At 45.0% G+C, this 16,691-nt stretch overlaps 1 protein-coding gene across 8 annotated transcripts in view; it reads right to left on the bottom strand.

The window, feature by feature from the left end:
- Positions 1 to 5,926: 5,926 nt before the first annotated feature.
- ATCAY (ATCAY kinesin light chain interacting caytaxin) overlaps positions 5,927 to 16,691 on the bottom strand; it is a 38,723-nt gene continuing 27,958 nt past the window's right edge. For 5 of the 8 annotated variants that reach the window (XM_073323909.1, XM_073323906.1, XM_073323908.1 and 2 more), the window contains 3 exons: positions 16,030 to 16,065; positions 13,736 to 13,771; positions 7,266 to 12,719 (listed from right to left, as the gene is read on the bottom strand). In XM_073323909.1, coding sequence (XP_073180010.1) covers positions 12,710 to 12,719; positions 13,736 to 13,771; positions 16,030 to 16,065 — 82 coding nt within the window. In that variant the 3' untranslated portion in view covers positions 7,266 to 12,709. Of the gene's footprint in view, positions 6,379 to 7,265; positions 12,720 to 13,735; positions 13,772 to 16,029; positions 16,066 to 16,691 lie in introns of those variants that run through there. The other 3 variants (XR_012156159.1, XM_073323904.1, XM_073323905.1) reach the window with 3 other exon arrangements.

The following is a 16,691-nucleotide window of genomic DNA, read 5'->3' as shown; positions in this document are numbered from 1 at the left end:
TTTGCTGTGCCCCTAACTAAACTCCTGGGTCCAAATGCTCTCCAAGCCTTTGTGGGTCCAGGTACATTCTTCATAATAACTAGAACATATGGGGCTGGGCAGGGAGCCAGGCGATTCACACACCTAAGGGGGTGGCAAGGGAGGGTTGTCACCTCTCAGGCACATCTTACTTGTGCTCTGTCCTATTCTAGTTAGATTCTTACACTGGGGCCATCACCCGGGTATCCGAGCCCCCCGGATCCTGGGAACATATTGTGATGGGAGGGGCTGGGAAAGGAGCATGGCAGGGAAGCACGTAGCTCTTTCACTGGCTAGGTCGGGCAGAGCTGAGCTGGATAAGATCGGCCACCTCTGACGCTGTGCCAGCCTCTGAAAGCTTTAACCAAAGTTGGGTAGAAAGAAGAATGCAACTCCCTGCTGCTATTAATAGCAGGTTCCTTCCCCTCCCCCCCCCGCCTGCCCTCCCTCGCCCTCGCCCCACAGCATGACCTGCTTCAGCAAGGGGATGAAAAGCACCTCCATCAGCAGAGTGCTGGGGCTTCAGAGTCTGAATCTCCGCAGGCCTGAGTGCCCCAACCCCCAAAGTTGCTGGGGGGCGGAGGGGAGGAAATAACCCCCTAAGACCATCCTCAGGCCAAGGGGTCTGATGCTGATGCTCTAGCTGCTTTGACCTGAACCCTGGGGATGTCCGAGGGAGAACGGCCCAGGCAGGGTCTGGGGTGAGCTCGTGTGTTATAGTCCTGGATCTCGTGTGTGTTTGTTTTGCCCCTCGTGATTTGATTGAACCCATGTTGCGGTGCCTATAGGACCCGCTTCCATCTGACCGCGCGTGACCGAGGTACAGCTGGGAGCCCTGACTCAGCGACGGCCTTGTAAGTGTCGATCGTGGGATTGAGTGAGATCGATGCTGTCACGTCTCCTATGAAGAATTAGCTCGGATAGGAGGGAGGGTTTGTGTTTAAATGAGTGTGGACGGCCTGAAAGCAGCGAGTTCACGCTCTAGGGCAGCTGTGCAGTAAAGCCATTAATTACCCCCGTATAAAGGGACAAGCCGGGTGCGGTAACCTCTTTTACTGGACAACGTCTGTTGGTGAGAGAGCCACCACAGAGCTTCTCTTCAGGGCTGGGAAAAGGACTCCGAAGTTGTGTCTACACTGTGAGTAAAAACCGGACTTGGCTCGTGGGGCTGTGTATTTGCAGTGTAGATATTTGGGCTTGGGCTGAAGGACCTGCAAGGTGGGAGGGTCCCAGAGCTCGGGCTCCGGTCCCAGAGCTCGGGCTCCAGCCCCAGCCTGGAAGCCTACAGAGCGATGAAACAGCCCCACAGTGCGAGCCCCAGTCAGCTGGCACGGGTCAGTCGTAGGTTAAATTCATTCATCAGGGTAAATTTGTAGACCCTATTATTACAAGGGGCTCTATGCTTGGTGTGAGGAGGGAGATGTTACCAGATCCCGTTCTGCTGGAGGTCTTTGGAGAACCACATTTTAACCACTATTTGGGGCATTTTGGGTGACATCTTGTTAAGGATTTAATGATCTCTTTTAGATTTCTAATAATTTTGTATGGCTAGAAGCTGGGACTGGACACCAGGGGATGGATCACTCAATGATTTCTTGTTCTGTTCATTCCCTTTGAAGCATCTGGCACTGCCCACTGGAAGACAGGATACTGGGTTAAACGGACCATTGGTCTGACCCAGTTTGTCTGTCCTTATGATATAATGCTTCGTGGCTTGGCCTCCAGGTCCGGCCAGGTCACTATAGTTTCCCCTTCCAGCAGAGGGCATGCATGCATCAAAGTCTCTCGGGACCTACTGCAGGCCAGTAACCAATGTGGGAGGGTGTACCACCCCACAGAGAGAGAACTTTTAGACACCTGAGCCCCAAAGATTCCAGCACTCAAGAGTCCCTGGCCCCTCCCTTCGTTTGTTTATATAGAAACCAGTTATTTAGCAACAACTTATTCCCACTCTTTTCACTTTCCTGCCTTTTGCCCAGAATAGGGGAACAAGAAACTGTCACAACATGGAGGTCTCCTTGTTCTTATCCAGACCAAGATGGCCACCTAATAAACCATGTCCTAAAATCCAACTGGGCGTGTGCCTTCCTCAAGAATTTGGCAGGGTTGTAATTAACTCTGCAGCTTGGAGAAGAGGGAAGAGAAGGATTCTTGCTGGGCTTTTACACGGCACTAATTATTGTAGCATCTGGTTGCGTAGTATTTTGTGTACTGCGTCTTCTAGAGAATCACCGGGCAATACAAACACACTCAGAATCTGAGCCACTGTGAACAGGAGGTCTGCCCATCCCAATGATATACGTCTATGGACGGTCGCAAACAACATGCGCAGGTTGAGTGGTTTGCACATGTCACCCATAGGCCTAGATCAGTGTTTCCCAACGTACTCCCATCACTTTAAGCACAGCACAACACTTGCAGTGGGGAGTCAAGGGGGCAGATCCTCCACTTGGGTGAATCGTCATAGTCCCATTTCAGTGGAGTAGAAGCTATGACCTGCTGAGGATCTCCCCCAAAATTGGATCTAGGGTCATGTAGCTTTTCCCACGCTCACTGCACCTGTCCTCTGCCCTGCACCCCTGGGCTGGGAAGCTGTGCCAGAGATAAAAATACCAATGTAGTGCATTAGTTTGGTGTAATCTGGTGTTTGCATAGTCGTATTTCAAACATAACACATGAAAAGTTTTAATTAAAACGTCACTAATGACATTTCTCAATGTATCATTATTTGCTGGATCATCTGAAACTTCCTTTTTCTTCCCTGTGTGTAAATTGTCTATTTACTGACACTTTATTCCTACAAATATCTCCCACCAACTCTCCTCACACAGATAAGGAATATGTTACCTCTCCTTATGTTACTTGCGTATTAAGAATGTTTACAAATAGTTAAGGGGGTTCAAATATTTTGATAGTTAAAGTTTTGGAACTGGTTTGAATTGTATGTGAAAGCAGATCATTTTATATAGAACGTGGTGCTTTTTCCAAGGAACTAAAAAGGAAAATAACCCAACAATGAATTTTGTAACAACAACGTGTTAGCTTGTTCTCCTCCTTTGGATCCCTTCTCAAAACTCTCTTCTGTAGTCAGTGTTCTTTCACGAATCTCCACTCTCATGCTTCCCAGGGCCCCTGACTGCTCTTGCCTATAGTAGGACTAAAAGTCAAATACACAAAATGTCGCAAATACCCCAAGAAGCTAACGAGCACAGCCCAAAGTTCCAGTATGTGACGCACCAAAAATAAACATAAAACACTCCGTTGAAGGCTTTCCCTCTCTCCATTTGCATTGTCACTTCATTAATCTCCCCTAGTGTTGAAATTTTCTTTACTCATGGTATTAACGGTGTATAATTGTAAGCTCTTTGGGGCAGGGAATCTTGTCTTGTGCATGGGGTGTTAGGCTGAAAACATCTATCATGACATATATCTGATAATAATGTACATCATCAAACATGTTGCTTCATTCCTGGGCTACCTTAATTTTAAAATAAACAATATTGACATAAAACAGGTGGGGTGAAGGTGAATTTTCAGTGGTGGTGGTTGGGGTGGAACTTAGCTCTTTTCTTGTGGGAATTTGGGTAGAAAGGGTTTCAAAACTCCTCGAAGATTATGGGAAATGTTGAAGTGTCACTTTAAGGCTTGAGAATGAAATGATTTCTATAGTAGTTGGTATATGTTTTGGGGGGCAAAGCTTTGTTTTTATCATGCTTTATGAATTTTCGGATGGTCTGGCGTGATATTTTTCATGCTTAAAGTTATAGATGTCTGTGGACTTGCTTCCCTTTTAATGAAACTAAACTGAGCAAGATTTGCCACACAGTGTAGTTTTGGGTTAAAATGGCAGATTTGGATTTGAGCTATAATAGGACGTGCCATTCTTCTACGTCTCATTAATGCCTCCACCAGAGAAGCCTGTTTTAAATGTCCAACTCCATGCTCTCTCTAAACAGGCAGAAGGCAAAACCACAATAAGTGACTTTTGATTGAGAAGGAAAGGAGGGACTCAAACCTTTCATCTACCCCATGTGGGCCGGTTCATAGACCTTAGCGACAGACACAATCTTTTAGGTAGGATTGGCAGAACTTGATTTTTATTTTGTTGTAATTTTGATGGATAATATGTTTATTTTTAAGCATTTTTCCCTCCAATTTTTATCAATTTAAATGTTCACGGTTACATGAAATTGGGAATAAGGGGGAGTCAACATCACATGTCCAAATATACTAAGTAAATGTCCTTAGCATTTTTCTTATCTTGCCTGTCTCTACATTTCAATCCTCATCAATGGAAATATTTTTCACCGGTTTGTGTGTATACGGTGAAATGGACGTTTTCCAACATTTACCCATAAAAATCTAATCTGTCTAAGATTACTTTTAAGTCATCTAGTCTATCCCAGAGCCTGGCAGGATTGTTTCCTACAGTGCTTTGGCAAGTGCTGATTATGGCAGAGCTTAGTAGTATAAGGGGCTTACCATCAATCAAACGTTGGCCCCGTCCCTGACCTGTCAGGTCCCACGCACCTGTCACCCTAAGACCCGCCCCCCATGGGGTATTACTTCTAGGGTCAAGATGGACACATGACCGGAAGGAGCTTACTGACTTGGACTTAATTTCCTTTTGTGGCCTTCTCATTAAGATTTAGTCTTTTACTGTCCCTGAGGCCACGTCTACGTTAGGGGCACTACGCCAGCGCGGAAGTTATGCTGCCATAGCATAGACGCTTCACACAGCACTGGACGGGGTTGTTCTGTTGATGCAGGACATCCATCTTCCCAAATGATGGTAGCCCAAATCCTTCCATCAACCTCCAACCATGTCTACACCGCGGTGAAGCGCTGCGACGACCTCCTGCTGGTCATCTTGGGAATTAGCTCTTCCAGCCTGGAGCGCCCTCTTCAGGCCAGCGTCTTGCTGTCCCCGTGTCCCTTCTGGACCCCGGTGTCCTTTTTCCCTTGGGGTTCCCCAGCAGAACCCCCTCACTCTGAGTCTCCCCTCCCAGGGGAACCCCCAACCCTCTAAACCCACCTTGCCTCAGTGGCTACTGCCAGTCATCATCTAGCCCCCGCTCGCTGGGGCAGGCTGCAGTCTGTAAGGGCCACTCATCCCTGGCAAGGGGTTAGGATCTGCTGCCTTTGCCTATCCCCGGGCTGCCCCTCTGCAGCCCCGGTAGCTTTTGGACCTTTAACAAGGCCTGCAGCCTGGGGGTTTACCAGGCTGGAGCGCCCCAGCTCCCTTTGCCCTTCTCCAGCACTTCTCCACTTCAGGTACCTTGCTCCCAGGCAGCAGCCCTTCCCACTCCAGGGCTGGAGTGAGACTCCTTCAGTTTCTGGACCCCAGCCCTCTTATCAGGGCCAGCTGGGCCCTGACTGGGACGTGGCCCCCACTGTGGCTGCTTCCCCCCATCAGCCTAGCTGTTCCCAGCCACAGCCCTCTCCAGGGCTGCTTTTAACCCCGTCAGAGCCGGCGTGGGGTGACCACCCCGCTACACCTGGGTTTGCTTAGATTAACTTTGGCACTCAAGGGTATGAATTTTTCACACCCCGGAGTGCCATAGCTATGTCGACCTATGTCTTTTTATGTAGGAAGGGAGTGATGGCCTGCAAATGTGCACCTAAGGAAAATATTAGCAAAGTCATCTGTTTCACAATCCCAGTATCGTGTTTCCCAGTATTTCCCAGGTTAAGTGAAATGAGCAACCTAATTCCCCCCTAAATCCCAGTACAATTCAATATCCCCACAGGGTTTCTGAGCTTTCCAGTGAATCTCCTCTTCTGTGCGCCAGTTTTCAGACTACGTTTTTTGTCCCAGAGATGGTCATCTTTTTAGTTCTGGTGCAGAGAATACTGGCAGTGCTTAATAAATACTAAACAAGAATATAAACTCGCTAAAGCAGTCTGCTGCATAGAAGAAATCAGTGTCGTTTATGGAAAAATACAGCAAAGATTGCGCAAACCGTGTGTGTTTTTCCGAGAAAGGACATTTTGCCTTCTGATTGCAACACTTTGTTTCTTCAGTAGAGTAGCAGTTAATCCTGTTTCAGCTGCACTGTGTAGTCATAATGTAGGGGAGCTTTCGAACTTTATCTGTTGCGCTGGTCACATTCCTTGCTGTCAGAATGTGTGATTAGCATACTTACCCAGGATTCCTGGCCTCCTTTTTTGTCACTACTGACCCAAATTCTTCTGCTGGCAAAACAGTGAGGTTAGTAACAATCTGGTGAAGGGCCACTTGAAATGTTTTAGAAGTGATTCAGATCCTAGTAACATGTGACCCTGCCCCTGAGGCAGTGGTTTTGTCTCAGACAGCATGTTACACAACATTACTTCAATCAGCATACCGTGGTTACGTCTCTGGAAATAGACAAAACAAGAAGTTTGTACACTATTACTTCCAACTCCAACTTGCCTTCAGCTTTAAAACACCACTCTCTAAGCGCAGTATTTCATCTGCTCGTACCAGCTCTCTGGAGAGAAATAGAATTTAAAATCAGAGATGGGATCAGACAAATTATCAGAAGAATGTTAGTTGTTATATAGAGCGGTTACAGTGATAGACGCTCTGTAAATCAATATTAAAAAAAAAATGGATCCCATTCTGCTCAAATTCTGCTCTCCATTTCTGCTCCCGTGTAACCCAAATGTAGCCATAGTAGCTTGTACCCACATTAAATGCTATGGATTTCATGGTAAGTTTTTCACAACATACATCCAACAATGTTTGGTTTACGACGATATTAATTTCCATTTTATGTTCATGCAAATATCTAATTTAAAAATATTTTTGGCATTCAAATTAGGATCCTGACATCTTAGATATATATGCTGGTTTATAACAGACTCTCTTGTGACTGAATGGTGAAGCATTTATGTCAATTAGGCTGCAAATGAAATATACAAAGAACAGGTCTTCTCAAATTTTAGTTTTCGTGGCAGAGTATGGTTCTTCACAGAGTAGGTGACGCGAAGCTAATGGGACAGTGTTTCCATGAGCCGCTTCTGAAGCAAAGTGTTATTGATATAGTAAAGGAAAGTTACTATATTTTTAGTGAGAGCATTTTGAGAGATTCACCTTGCAGCCTCAGCATTAGAAATCTGGCACCTTGTGACTTGTTTTATAGGAGAAAATGGTCCTTAATCCAAAGAAACTGAGATTCTTCTCCGGGTTTTACATTTAAGGCCACATTGTCATCAAAACATGTAACAGTGAAATTAGATGCACTCAAAATGTAGGAGAGGCATTTTCCTTTAAGGGTCATTCTGATTTTAATTAAATATCCACAGATTTGTATGGCAGAATACAAAGCAAAAAATAATAATAATACATAGTTAACAATCGTCTAGGTCTTCTAGCATAAACCACCTAAATTCAAACACTTTAGAAAAATGACAGTTCACACATTTTTACACATAGGTATGGGCGGGAGGGCGCACTGCAAAGGAAGAAAACTGAGATTGATTATAACCCCCTCTTATGGTGGCTTCAAAATTCACTTTCACAGTAGCATGCTATATTTTTGATTGCCAGTTAGTATGGAAATACAAAAGAAAACGTGTGTCTGCATTTTTAAAGCAATCTTGCCTGTTTATTTCTCCTGCTGTCAAGCCCATATCAGTTTAAAGCAACCATTCTTGTATTAACTCTGTTCTTTTTCCCTAGCCGGGACGGTGAAATAGATGAGTGTTGCTTTTAAGAATGTTGAACACTTAGGAATATTGTTTTTCTCTACCAACATGTAGACACATTTGTAAGCAAAGAGTCTTTGGAAAAAGTAGATGGAAAAATTGCCATGAGGTATGCTCTAAACGGATGCTCAGATTTACACAGGACTGTAGAGAAGAAATTGAATTCGTTTTCTAACCTGATTAGATCCCAGATTCTGTCCATTTTGGGTCCTGTGTCTTGTGGACCAAAACAAAAACTATTGGATAGTCCTGAATTTAGAGACATTCAAACAATGCCAGGACACAGTAGGTTGATTGCATAACCCTGTTGATGACTGCTGGTTAACCCTGGAAAAAATATCTGCAGTTCAGAAGGACTGATCATGTCTACCTCATTCTACTGATTTCGTTGGGCTGTCAGTAAAATACAGCAGAACAACAAGTAGATTGGAGAGAAATCACTGAAGCTGTTAAACGAACAAACAAAAAAGTTTCCTTCACTATGGCCCATATCCAAAGTTTACTGAAGTCAAAGGAAAGAGCCCCATTGACTTTAATAGACTTTGGAGCAGGCTCTTAGGGAGTATGCATGAATACATTAAAAATTGAATTAGGATGTTTTAGACTCTGCCCTTTAACTATCTCGATATAAAGACCAGAATCTGATTATTTTAGTTTATGGTTTTCCATGACATGGATGGTAGAATTCAACCACTAGTAGCTGTGAGCGCAATACCTTCTTGTTGTTCTTGGAGCTGGTGCCACAGATGTAAGATACCCTTTCCCTCCGTCAAAAATGGTGCTCTGGATGGACTCAATATTGGAACTAATGCACACAAGTCCAGGAGTTGCCTCACCCAGGAAAATGTGTTTGATAACACCTGTTACTTGGTATCATACAGAGCATTCGTAAGTCAAAACAGCTACTCTTCAGAGGTTCTTTACAAGGCAGGAATAAGACCAGGTCTACACTAGACGTGTTTCTGGTATAGTAATCATGCAATTTTTACATTTTTAGACCCGCAAAAGCCCTAAAGTAGATGCAGTTAAACCGCCAGTTGCTGCTTCTGCTGGTCTAGCTGATTTTGTTTGGGGACCTGATTGAAAAACTGCAGGAACACGAGAGTTTTTTGCTAGTGTAACTATACCCGTGTAGCTATCCCATTAAACCCTTTCTAGTATAGGCAAGGCACTAAAGTCCTCACTGTCAGGTCTCTTTCAGTCAATGGCAAGGAAATCTCTTGCCCTACCTCCAGCACTCTTTTCAGTTGGTATTCTATATAGCAGCATCACATCCAGGTGTAACCGTTTTGAATGGCAGATCCATTTTGCCTCGGAAAGTAATATTGTTATCAACATCGATAGATTTCTCCAGCAGAGAGTAATAGTGAAGATGCACGGAAATAAATACACCAAAGGCTTCTAAGGACATCGTTAACATCAAGAGTGGAGCTTGAGTAATGCCACCAGACTTCTGACATGGCATTACGTGATGCCACGTGACAATTTGTAACTTACAGCAGATACCTGCACATCTTAGTTCTGCTGTGAGGCCCAGGTATGTTAAATGCCTTCAACTACCGAAGAAGTAGAGCTGTCCAGTATGACGGCACTTCGTGAAGTGTTATTACTAAAGCATGTTTTGTTGTAGTTTTTAAACAACTGGTTGAGGACTCCAGGCCTATGCGGTTATACCAGATCCCTGCGCTCTCTGAAACTTTGTCTGCCATTCCGATTCTCTCTTTTGGCGGGCCAAATCCAACCCTCCTTGAAATTCACTGAGTCTTTCTATTGTCTTCATTGAGAGTCGAATCCAGCCCATTATGCTCTTTTTAAAACAAATGCAGCCATTTTGTGTGGAGTATTTTTACAGTCTAGGGATCTTATATTATATTGATGTATGAAAACATTTTAAAATCGCACAAGGCAGTCAATACCAGTCTTAGATATGTGGCTGCATATCTTGGTAAAGGGATACTGCCAACTTGAATGGCACGTTTCCATCTCAGACTTTTGTAGCTACTAGGGTTACAAATAATACCTAAAATCGGGACAGCTGAAAGAAGTGATTGACACTTTTTTGTCTCTTTTTTTAAATTTACTTTGTGCATTTGACAGCACTGTGTGTATCGTCTGTTTCACTTTTTCTCCTGTACAGTCGGTTTCTTTCATATTGAAAAGATCCTTATATAGACATCAGCTGGGAAGCAGGAAAATCTCTCGACACATTTTAAAACAAGATCTAGGATATCCTGTTTAAAGATCACTCTACCAGAAAGTGTATTTTTTAAAAAAAATTAGCTCGTTTTACGAAAGTCAAGTTGACGTTCTCCATTTCAACGAATTACCTTCCCTCTCTGTGCAAATGAAATAGATGATGTACATTTTAATATCCTGAAACCTCAACCCCAGTCTGGAGGACCTACCTCATAAGGTGCTAATACTTCAATCTCCAGGTCCATCCTTTCTGTGGTTTCTCTGCTAACGCTGCAAATGATGGTGTTTCAAAAAGGTCACCTATTGTGGTTACTATTCACGATCAACGTTTTAGTTCTCAAGGTCCCAAGATGGAAGATAAATCTGTGGGTGTTTTTCCCCCCCAGCAGAAGGTGTGCCAGAACAGTGTTAGTCCACTGACTGGGATGTTGTGAACATTTCTGCTGAAGTGTTGGAGTTACTACAGATGTGGTGGAGGTTTCTGGGGTTGGATTTCAAACATCTCTTTAATTTTCTACCCAACTGCCCATGGTATGACTTTACAACTCCCTTCCATCCTTCAATATCATACAGTTTATTGCATTCTTGACTTCCACTGAAATGCAGGAAAGTGTTCTCAGAATGAAAATAAAAGTCTAGGCCCTTGAATTTCTGATGGGAATGGGGAATTCACATGTTCTGTACTACAGCAAGATCTGTAATGATTTATTCTGAGTCTGTTCCAAAGTTCTTTGATGTCAGGGGGAGTTTTTTTATGCACCCCAATGGGTTTTGGATCAGTCTGTTTGTGAGAGTGCACATTGCTTTGTGGACCAGCTTAACCCTCCCATATTCTGATGACTGCTTCTTGCCTTGAAACCAAGTGACTGCCGAGTTTTTGGAATTCTTAGTGCAAAATGTTCTTTTTTTTTGTCTTATTTAGTGTAAAACTCAAATTCCAAAAACCCTGAAGTGCTGCTTTCTTTTGCTTGTAGCACAGAAATCTGACCTCCACGCCAGCAATTGGCTAAGAGTGAAATTTCCAGGAAGCCAGGTGGCTTCATGAATGCTCGGCAAATGAATTGTTACTTCTTTTTAACATGCCTGCAAGAGAAAGCATCAAGATCTTCTTCTTCTGTGGTTCATGATATCAGTGCAGTTCTCCTCTCCTTCCATGCATACGTCTGCTCAGTAAATAAATCCATGACTGAAGAGTCATGCATCCCACTGAAAACCTTCTGCCCACAATATAGGAGAAACATGCAGAACATGAGAAGATAAGAACATTGGCAAGTATATGGTTAGCTAGCATACTCTCTGCTCCTCTGCCATTGTTAATGATAGGAAAGTATAAAAAGCAACGCTCTGCATTTTACAGAAAGCTGATTCCTCTGTTCAGAAAATCTTGCTTTGCCAGTATTGCCCTCCTGTGGGGTTTTACAGCAGAGTGAAGTGGCATTAATTTCAAATGGTAATGAATAGCTGGACTGTTGGGGCTCTGTACATAAGATCCACCTGGGACACCAGTTATAAAATGTCTCTTGACCACTGAGATTCTCAGATAATTCTTCAGCTTCAGAACTCATCCATAAGGGGTTTTACCTTGTGCACGTGTGACATTGTTTGCATAGGCTGACCCTGGGCTAAGACAGGGGTTTACAAATTAGGTTGCCCGATTTATGCTTGTTCAAATTCTTCTCTCCTCTGCTCAGAAATCTTCATGAGCCCCCAAACCACGTGTTAAAGTCCCGATACCATGTCTGCATTGTTTTTGAGCTGAGCGCCTGCATGTCCATACAATTCCCCGTCTTCGTATTTGCAAGATTTCCCAACCTAGGTTTGTGCTGGTCACGCTGCAATCCGCCCTTTGCTCGGACAAGACTCTCACCACCCAGGAAGAGAATGTAGGAACATTTAGCAGCTTCTTTTTGCAATAGGAGGTATAAAGAGTGGATGACTGTCCAGTGTCATCATCTATGTAAAGAAGAGGTGTGAAAAACTTCCCAGTCCATAAGGTTCCTTCATAAGAATAGGTCTTTCTTTGTGCCATGATGTGAGAAGGTGCGTATAGAAGGATTCTGGCTAAGGTGGCATCCGAGGTAGAGGAGCCTTCTTTCAGAGTATAGTCTTTTATCTGCATGAGCCTTATGAAGAGGGACAGGACAAATTAAACATCATCGCACTCACTCATAGATAAGTTTCACCATGAGTTAGCTAGAGAGCTGGACCAGCAAGGATATCCCGAGGTGCGGGAGCCAGGGATGGGGGAAATGTGTTGGCCAAAGGCTTGGTGGATACGTAACATCTACTGGAAGAAACATACCCCGTATCTGTAAGGGAGGAAAACTTGCTCTTCCCAGTTCCTGCGTTAGCGAACATAGGCCCACGGCCATCGGAATCGCTACCTGGAGGAAACTGACGAACAATTGAAAGCAAAATTGCACAGTGCTGGCCAGCAGCAAGTTAGGGAAGGGGTTTATGCATTAAAAAAAATAGACCTCTTCTTTGAGCTGGTGGCTGTAATGGACTACGGGGTGATGTTTACGTGCTAAGAGGAAATATTGTATACGTTTGCACTGCTTATCTCTCGCCACAAACCATCCTGTCCTAGAAAGTGCTATTATTGGATTATTCTTTCTTTAAATAAAATGTTTCCAGAAGCTTTAAAGGACTTTGCATCTCTGAGACGGGGGAGGCAGGTTCCTTGATCTTACAGGAGTTGGAATGAGAAGATGACAAGATCTTGTACCAGGAAGGGCATTTACAGTGGGTGACTGCCAGGTTGCATCATTCTCCGGTTCCATTCATTCCTCGTTATTTCTATTCATGACATGCTAGGAGGAGAGAGAAAGACAGGGACATTTTTAGAGGGAAAACTGTAATAAATCTTATGCCTTGAAAGCCAAATAGCTAAGCATCCCAAAGAATATGGATACATGTGAGTTTAATCCTCCATAAAATTCTGCAAGCCAAACACGTCAGGCCATCTCATCACGGTATTCCTTTTCCAAAACTCCTATTCACTTCAATGGGCATTTTGCCTGAATAAGGACTGAGGGTCCAAAACTGCAAAGTTTTATTTGCTCAAAGTTGTGCTTATTCATGCATGTAGTCCATTGATGTCAAAGGGTGGCATGGTCACATTTAACGTGGCCCTTAAGAATGCTAGGTATTTCCTATGCTGTGATCTATACGTTCCCTTATGCGCTGTAAATTACAGCTATTCCACTTTTTAAACATTATGCATGTTGTCCAGTAGACTTTTAGGGGTTGATGTTTGTTTCCTTTGACCGGTTGTATTATCCTTGATGTTAATGAGCATTTCTAACTGGTTACAGTAATTTTTGGGGGACAGTCCTTAAACATAATCAATGCAGGCCGCTACTCGGGGCCAAACACTGACTGGCCCAGCCTCGCTCTCTGGTAGCAGGGCAGGAGAGGATAAAAAGTTCCCTGGCTCACCACTCTTCGCATCTCATAATACATACTTTTCTGCAGCGAAAGCTCATTCAAAGCCCAGTGTTTCCACCCAGCAGCTCAAGGACTCGCTAATGCTAGCCCAACCCTTCCTAATGGGCCACACGATTCTCTGCTGTTAAACTCCATCAACGAGATGCATGTGTCTCCAGCAGGTGTTTCTGTGCTTGAGGATGGTGGGAGCATTAAGGAACGCCAGCCAGGGCGCGTCTACACTAGGGGTTAGGTCAGCTTAACTTCATCGTGCAGGGGTGTGGATCTCTCAGACCCCTGGGCGACATAGCTGAGTCAACGTTTGAGCGTAGACCTGGCCCCACTCGGCGAACATCGGCTTAATTTTAAATTCCGAATTAGAAGTAGGTTTCATTCCAACCTGGTTTCCTGATCCTCCCTCGGCAGCGCAGGCCTGCTTGGGAGACAAACATTGCAGTGAATAAGCAAATCTGCACGACACGCCTGTCATCCTCAACTAACAGCCCTAGAGTCTCGTGTGGTTTTTTGGAAGGACGCAGGCAGCTCCAGTGGACTCTCCCAGGTTTGATCTTACCCTGGGGAGGGCATAGTAGCAAGACCCACCTTCCCCTTCAGGAGTAGAAAGGAGAGACTCTGGTAAATAGAGTCAGAGCCAAAGCAGTCACACAATCAGGTCTTGACACTGCAGGCTGACATTTGTCATTGCTTTGCATTCACATGTGATGATGCTGGAGGGTCATATTCTGCTCCGAGCTGCACCCAGGCGTTCAAAGGAGTTGCCCAGCTTTCCCTGGCAGCAGAATTTGGCCCTTTCCTTTGCAGCAGTGCAATATAAAGACAAACATCGCTACAGAATGTCAGGAGACCACTCCGTGTGACGTTGTGGTTCTCTGGCTCCAGTCCCTGACCACAGGGTGTTTCCAGCTCTGTGAAGTCGAAGAGCACTGCCAGGAATCTATTCAGACAGATGAAAACCAATAATGGCGAAAGATCAAGCTGATCCATGTATTCTTTATACTGCCACAGTACAGAAAATATTTCAGTCTCTAGAACAGGAGTAGGGCTCATCAGAATTGGGACCTGGGGGGAGGTGACACAGCAAGGCATGGTGCTAGGCTTAGAGAATTCGCTAACTTGGGCAATTACAAAATGCCCGGGAATCACGCAGCTGTGTTTTGAGGTCATTCCCCAAAGGGCCATCTGATAGTTTCAGAGGGTGGCGTTTCAGAGAGCTACCCGTCAGCTGCACCACTCTGCAAATTCCTGTTTCTAGGAGATTGTTGCCACGTTTATCTCTATAAAGATTTTGACCTACACATGTGGGTGGGGTTTTTCCTGGTGTAAATGGGAGGGAGAGACTGGCAAAGGCAAAGTCCCAGGCTGACATAAGGAATTCAATCTTACCCAAAACGGGGGCTGAATGGCTGTGGGGCAATAAAGCTTTGTAAAGTTCTCTTCCCTTTATTCATTGCCTTTGGGCTAAGAGCAAGGTAGAATCAATTTCCTATCCCCGCTCAGGGCTTGCCAGGGCATGGACCCTGCTTCCTTTCGCTTAGCACTGCAGGTTCAATATCAAAATGATCTCTGGCTTTAAACAAAACCCTGCACCTCACGTTCATTTCTCTGCGGGGACAGGATGGATTCCAAAAGTCCCTCGTTTCCTTTCTCACTAAATCTTGGATTGCCAGGTGTCCGGGTTTCAACCGGACGGTCCAATCGAAAGGGAACCTGTGCAGTGTCTGGTCAGATGTACTGACCAGACACCAAAAGTCTGGTTACCGTGGGGGAAGGAGGCATTGGGGTCATTAACCCATGCCAGCCCCTGCTCAGCCAGGACTGCCTCCTACCTGCATCTCATGGGCAGGCAGGATCTGTGTCAGGGACTGCAGCTCCCGACCCAGCCCCAGAGCAGAGGGAGGCCAGCTGGTGAGGGGAGGGAGGTGGAGAGGATCAAGTGATGAGGAAGGGGGAGAGGGGAGAGCAGTGAGTGACAGGGGAGGGGTGGAGAGGAGTGAGTAGGGGCAGGGCCTCGGGGGAAGAGGTGGAGCAGGGGGTGGGGCCTCAGGGCAATAGGCGAGGCAGGGGGTGGGGCAAGGCAGAGGGTCCGGCGTTCCTGCTTTAGGGTCCGGTTTTCAGAAATTAAAGAAAGTTGGCAACCCTACATCTCTTGGTTCCCGAGAACAACACGCTCTGCCCCTGGCTTCACATCCTTTGATATGCGAGTCCCTGGGTGAGTCCCGGGATTATCTAGGGCAGAGCTCCCTGGCTGCAGTGACTCAGGAGGGATCTGCATTTTAACATGCTGTCTTTTCACTGTGGTCCCTGAACACACAGTTGAGCAATCACGAGCACTGGGGCATGGGGTTTGATGGCAGCAATTGACTTTGTGAGCTGCTACACAATAGGATTGTTGGTTATACTAAGACCAGACTGGTCTTTAATAGGGTTAGAACCTTCTTGACGCATGCACCCGCTAAGTGACATGGCCAAGTGTGTGCCCTTCCTTTTCTTTCTGAAGATCTTGCTGATTTGCTCGCTAGATTTTCCCCGGTAGCTTTTATCACGATATTTTCAACCACTACTGGCAACATTACACCAGGTTTTCAATGGAACAGAACTGATAACAATGAACCAGGCAGGTGCTGAGGTGCAGCATCATGGCATGCAGCTCACCGACAAGTGCAGGGTATTTACCTGTCTTTCTCTGCCATTTCTTGTTTCTCCTCTGCCCTGTAATGATAAAATGTATTTGAAATCTACCGAGTGGGAGCTGCCAACGTGAAAGGGATGCGCTGGATTCTCCAGCTCATGCGGCTTTTAAATCAAGACCGGACATCTTTGTGAACGAGATGCTGTGTCTCCGCCCAACGGGATTTGGCTTGCTGCAGAAGTTAATAGGAGGGGTTCTTTGGGCCATTGTTATGCAACAGATCAAACTAGATGATCCTAATGGTTCCTTCTGGCCTGAAATCTATGGTTCTATTCAAATACCGAGATCCAGACCTTTCCATTTCTCCTCGCTTATTACAGATCAATCTCGCTTTTATGGTACGTATGGTGTTCTGAAGATGTAAAGCGCTATGTACCTATATTGCTCATTATGGTCCTGATCTTGCAGCCGTTACTCGAGTGAGTCATCTTTTCTCCCATGACTAGCCCTTTGAGACTGCTGGCTGCTCTAATTTTACGTTTGTGGCTGTTTTTGGGCTTTAGAGGATCTTGCAGGTTTTTTTTTTTTGGTTTGATCAGCTCAAGCAATTTAAAGGAATACCGCACTAATTACTTCTAATAACTTGGGGCTAGAGTCTGGCAACCTTACTTCTGTGGAGTAGCCTCTTACTCCATGGGTGAAACCG

Source organism: Lepidochelys kempii, chromosome 25, assembly GCF_965140265.1.
Source record: "Lepidochelys kempii isolate rLepKem1 chromosome 25, rLepKem1.hap2, whole genome shotgun sequence".
In the NCBI taxonomy this organism is placed as follows: Eukaryota; Metazoa; Chordata; order Testudines; family Cheloniidae; genus Lepidochelys; species Lepidochelys kempii.
This window is presented reverse-complemented; position numbering and strand designations above follow the sequence as displayed.